Raw genomic sequence first — 5985 nt, forward strand, 5'->3', positions numbered from 1 at the left:
GGACTGATTGTCCGATTTATTATGTCCAGTACCAAACTTCTTACGATTGTTTACTCCTATATTTTTATAATCAATAGGAAAGCATTTCAATTATACTTTCTGCGTTTTTTTTTCTACTAAATCTTTAAACATTTCTGGAATTTAATTAAACCACGTTATTCTTAAAAACATTTTATTTAATACAATATATATATATATTTCAGATTTAATTTTTATAGATTTTAATTTTTATCTTTAACTAAGAAGATAACAAAATTGTGCCAAAGATGAATACATTTTTAAGGAATACTTAATCAATTTAATAAGTAATTCTTTAATAGATATACTTTATATTAATTGAGAAAAAGAATTTTTTTATTTAAAAAAATTAAAATCATAATGTATGTAATATATAATTTCCGATTTGTTTTATTAATAATAATAGTTATTACAATGTATTATTACAATTCAAAAAATTATATTAATTAATATAAATTGATGTATGATATTATGATTTTCGTTAATTACCTTGTCTCGATGAAAAAGTATGACCAGCGCAGACACGTTACCAATGACGCCAATTGTGTAGACCAGAGTCAATACAAGTTGGGGCACGAAACTCACATGCTTTCTTCGTGTAACACTTGTCACTACGTCGGTCATCATTGTCTTATTAAATGCAAAAGTTGACAAGGTATCGTTATCCGCCAACATGATTACGGTATGTATGAATTTGAGAATTTAATTTCACCTATCGTTTATTTCCTCAGCTTTGCTGAAAAACTTATCTTAATATGACGTAAAGAGCTAATCTAATAAAGTATCCAGACTTGTCTGACCTTATAACTTGCCGGTTGACTTACATTAATTATTCAATGTAAAAGTATTGTAATTTCTTTTTAAAACATGCCAATTTCAATGTTCACCTTCTTCGCAAGCAACTGTGAGTTTCTATTTAGTAATAGTATTAACATCAATCATATTTTAATCGTATAGTATATACACTTTTTCTTTCAGAATTTTATTCACATCATTAGAATAGACTCATAGAAGATGTATGGAAGTTTCTCCTGTCATATGAAAAATGCAAGTGCATTACATTATGCAATTTGAATTGGTTGCGCTTTTGCGTTTTCTAAAAATGTGCAATTTCTTGTTTGCTATTTGCATAAACAATTCTTGCATATGTAACACGATATTTTTTTGCAGTATTTTTCCAAGGAGGATCACTGAAATAAAATTAACAAGATACTTTACATTTCTGTGCATAGTTGTAATAGTGATGCAGAAAATGGGAAAATCGGAATTTGAAAATAAATAATAATAAAAATAATTAATTGTGATCAGAAGATTAAAATTAAAAATGCTCTGAATTATGGATGTAACAATTTATAAAATTTTTCAATAACGATGGATCATAAAACGCAAAGAGAGAGAGAGAGAGAGAGAGAGAGAGAGAGAGAGAGAGAGATTTTAAAACTTATTAATCTCATAAAATTGATAAAGCAATCTGAGATAATAAAGATTATAAAATGTAATACATATTTGAGAATATTATTTCTAATAGCTTAATTTCACAACAGTGAAATTTTATAATAGTAGTTTAAGCATTGCGTAAAAATTCCGAGCAATTGTATGAAATAGCGAAGACAGCTGATTTTATGAAATAGTTATTATAAAAATTATAAAAAATATATATTTTACGATTCTATAATTTTAGTTAAGTTCTATAATTTTACTCTATAATTTTTTTTTAATTTTAATTAAATTTTCTATACCTGATATAAATTGATTCGGAAATTGTGAGTTTAAGAAATCACCGTTTCTCTGTATATTCAATTTTCAAAGTTCTTTCAATTTCTTCTTCGCCGTTTTATGCTCTTTAAGAAGTTCTTCAAGATGATAACTCTGCACAATTTCGTTTGAAACATCTATTACGCAGAAGTTTAATTTGATTTTTTCGTATTATAATAAGCAACGCCGATCACTCGTCACGCTCTTCTCATCGCAGGAAATCCTGGAGAGTCAACGATTGACGACGCGAACCTGCGACGCGAACTTTTCGATCAAAAATATTATAAGAGTATCAAGAGATTCTTTCAACGAGTGGAGTTACCGCTTGACTGATCGAAACCACACGCAGGATTCAGTTTTGTTTATCCCCAAAGACCGGCTTGATAGCAATGGCGCCTGCGCGCAGAATTGTCATTCATCATTTATTTATTACTAAAATTTATCAAAAATATTGCTGATGCAAATGTTAGATAAAAGAATAATTCAAATTGAAATTATTTTAGGAAATAAATGAATTTTGCATATACATAGTTTTGATTTTGGCAATCTTAGAATACATAATTATTTTATTAAAAATTGATCATAATTCAAAATTTTAATCTTATATTTTTTATTAGAAATCAATAAGAAAGTAATATATATTAAAGTCACTCATATGATGGTAAACGGTTTGCCTTTCGATGTCTTGCAAACGGATTTGCGCAGATTCCAATTCGTTGGCATGCGAATAATTATGAATAATGTATGTTACACATTCTTTTTTGTATACAAGACAGCATACTGGTTAGGAACGATCTGCGTTAAATAAATGCCTTGCCCTTTCAAAGATGCGGGACACAATGAAAGAACTACCAAGGAATGGCAATGAATTTTAGATCTCAAGATTTGGATGCAATCCAAAGACGATTGTGGCAACGATAGAAATCTATCTAGTTTTGATTATCAATTATAAATTAATTTCATTAACTATAGATAGCAGAATTCTTCGGCAAAATATATATTAAATAGTCCAACGCACGCGCGAATATAAACACATAAAGATCGCAAATCAACTGCATATAATTATAGGTCTGTTTTTTTATTGCTGCATTTTTTGAATTAGTACACACAGTGCAATAAGTAAAACAAATATACGTTTGTTTCACTTTAACTTATTGCACCAGTTCAGAGTGCAGCAATGAAAAACAGACCTTATGTCTTTTTTCTTTGAGTAAATTGATTATCTCTAAATTTTTTTTTCCTTGATTTTTTAATACTTTTTTTTTAGTTATATTCGGCAAATAAATATATTTTAATTTGTACTTTTAGAACGTTATATGGAAAAATATTTAGAAAATTGATCCAATTCTTATCTATAAGTTTAAATTCTCTTTCTCTTTCTCTCTCTCTCTCTCTCTCTCTCTCTCTCTCTCTCTCTCTCTCTCTCTCTCTCTCTCTCTTTCTCTCTCTCTCTCTCTCTCTTTCTGTCTCTCTTTCTTTCTCCTTTGTCTCTGCTTTTGCCGTTTGGCTCTTTTTTCAAAAAAAAAATTCAAAAAATTTTACCTGCTAATTTCCTGTATCAAAAAAGCCAAAAAAATTCTACCCTGATTACGCTCTATTCTTAGAATATATGTTGCCTTTTTATTATAATTCGGTTAATCTTGCATACTTAAAGCTTAAAAACATATTTTACAAATATTATAAACAATTTATTAAATTTTAGAAGATTTTTATCTCTTTAAAGCAGGCAAACGTCTTTACGTGAAGACTAGAACGATTATTAATGACTATTAAAGTGATAGTTTTCATCTTGATTTATTAATGAATTTTAATTAATTTAAATCACAACTGTACGACTTATAAGAGTTATGAATATTGATCTGAATATTCTCGAATGATAATTACACAGATAAAATTAAACAAATTCAAATTCAATAATTATATTATATAATCCCGGAGAGAAAATAAAGAGAATTTTATTACTTTAAAGATTACACATCGATTTCTATTTATAAAATAAGTATTTTATTTTTACTTATAAGCATCTCAAAATTTTTAAAAATTATTAAATTTTTTTACAATATACAAAAGTGCAATGTAAATTGTTTTTTGTTATATATATTTTACAACTTTTTATTTATTTCTTTGTTTTTACACAAAAAGTATTATTTCTCTTAATCACACTAGTCTGTTTGATTTTATAAGTTTTATCATTTTTCATTATTATATTATTTATCATTATACTTAAATTTAGGATTATCAAGAATATTTCATATATTGTCGAGACATAGGTCATTATGCTATCTCTATACTTTTCACAGAGTGATTACAGACTAAAAACAGGTATGTACTACACAAGATTTTACAGCTTATGCATGCAAAATATCATGTAGTATGATATTTTGAATAGTATCACTAATATAAAGTTTTTGTTGATCATTTTGTCGATGCTGCTATAAAGATTTTAAGCCTTCTTTAGCTATTACAAATAATTTTTTGATATAAGGATGATTTTTCCTGTCTATATCACAATTTCTCAATATAATCTTGAAAGAGATAGAAACTAAAACACTACGAGATTAGAATAAACCTAAATAAAAAATTCCAAAGTAAGATTTTTATTAAAAATTGATAAATGTGCAGTAAATTATTAAATTTTACAGAAAGTAATAAGGTAATAAAAGAAATTAATATAAAATCATAAAAATAATACTGAAAAATATAAACGTTGTTAAAAATATTCTTATAGACTGCAATTTTTGTATTGCAATGCAACTCTTTTTTTATACAATTGTTAACAATTTGTTGTGACGCATATGTCGATAGTGTGAACAAATCCATCTGTATTCTCGTGAATTAAGATGTGCTGCTTAAAACGAAGGTTTATCTTTACATGGTAAGCTATAAACATACAATAGTCGATATCAAAGCTAACAAGGAAATTAATTTAAATAATGCAGTTGCAATCGACGCCATTCTTGCATAACAATTATTTAAATTGAAATGCACAAGACAACTTTATGATCCGGCAAAGTCACTTTTGTTCTCTCACTGTAATGTAGCACATCCAAAATTAAATGTTATTGTCGTTTCTGAATTAATTATTAAAAGAGAATTCTACTAATTTCTGTTTCTTATATAAAGCAAAATTATAATATTAAAATTACAATTATATAAAATAATATATACAATAAGTTTTTTATAATGAATTTATGTAGTTTATATACAATATTTTGACGATTATTGAAGGATCTCATAAAAAGTTAAAAAAATTGATTTTTTGTATTTTTAAAAGTATATAATATTTGGAAAAAAATGTTGTTCTAAAATTTAAAACTTTGCAAAAATAATAGAATTATAAAATATAGGATAAAATTATGAATAGATCTAAAAATAAAGCTGCCTGTGTGTGGAATTGAATTAGATGTAAACAAATATTTCCATTATCTTTTTGATAGGAAAGAAACAAAATAATAGAAAGATACAGACGCATTGTACAATCACATACAAATTATTGTAAATATTCCTTTGTTTTGTATAAAAATTTGAAAGTAAAATTTAATGGTCAAAGATTTGTGTATAAATGGTTTTCTATAGCCGTCAACTAAAATATATGAAAATCGTAATACTGAATATAATTATAGAAAAAATAGCAAAGACATTTCTAATATTTCTTAACAATGCGAATAAATCGAGACAAAGAAAATTGAGAAGCATTTAATTAACATATTAAAGAAGAGAATTTTTTATTAGTTAATGGAGAATCGAGATATATACAGGAATTTGATGGTGTTTTTCTTAATGCTAAAATGTAAAAAGATTACATATTAAATCGATTACATAATTATCATAACAATTGTATAAATTAATATAAAACAAAAAAATAATGTTTAAAATATATCAAAAATATCATCTAATTTAATTATAAAGATAAAAAATTAATAATAAAAACTTGTCTAACACATTGTCGAAAGTGCACACATTGTAACGACATCACAATGACTATATTAATATTATTATTAAGAGCAATCTTTATTTAAATTTACGTTACAATCGCTACATGATATATATATAGAGCTGCAAATTCTTGTTATTCATTTTACTATAATTATAATATTCACACTAATTCTGAATGCTAAAAATATACTTTAAGTTTGTTTTGATAATTAATAATGATGAGTAATTGAATTGAGATATATATTCACGTTTGTAATTAAATATGTATGCGTCTGG

The 5985-nt window shown here is 25.6% G+C and overlaps 1 protein-coding gene across 2 annotated transcripts in view; it reads right to left on the minus strand.

Annotated features, from left to right (window-relative positions):
• LOC108752465 (prostaglandin E2 receptor EP3 subtype) overlaps positions 1-2045 on the minus strand; it is an 8225-nt gene extending 6180 nt beyond the window's left edge. For both annotated transcript variants that reach the window (XM_018493295.1, XM_018493294.1), the window contains exons 1-2: positions 1758-2045; positions 508-1208 (exon numbers count right to left, since the gene is read on the minus strand). In XM_018493295.1, the coding sequence (XP_018348797.1) occupies positions 508-693 (186 nt within the window). In that variant the 5' untranslated portion in view covers positions 694-1208; positions 1758-2045. The remainder of the gene's footprint in view (positions 1-507; positions 1209-1757) is intronic.
• Positions 2046-5985: the final 3940 nt, after the last annotated feature.

Source organism: Trachymyrmex septentrionalis, unplaced genomic scaffold (assembly GCF_001594115.1).
Source record: "Trachymyrmex septentrionalis isolate Tsep2-gDNA-1 unplaced genomic scaffold, Tsep1.0 scaffold60, whole genome shotgun sequence".
NCBI classification, from domain to species: domain Eukaryota; kingdom Metazoa; phylum Arthropoda; class Insecta; order Hymenoptera; family Formicidae; genus Trachymyrmex; species Trachymyrmex septentrionalis.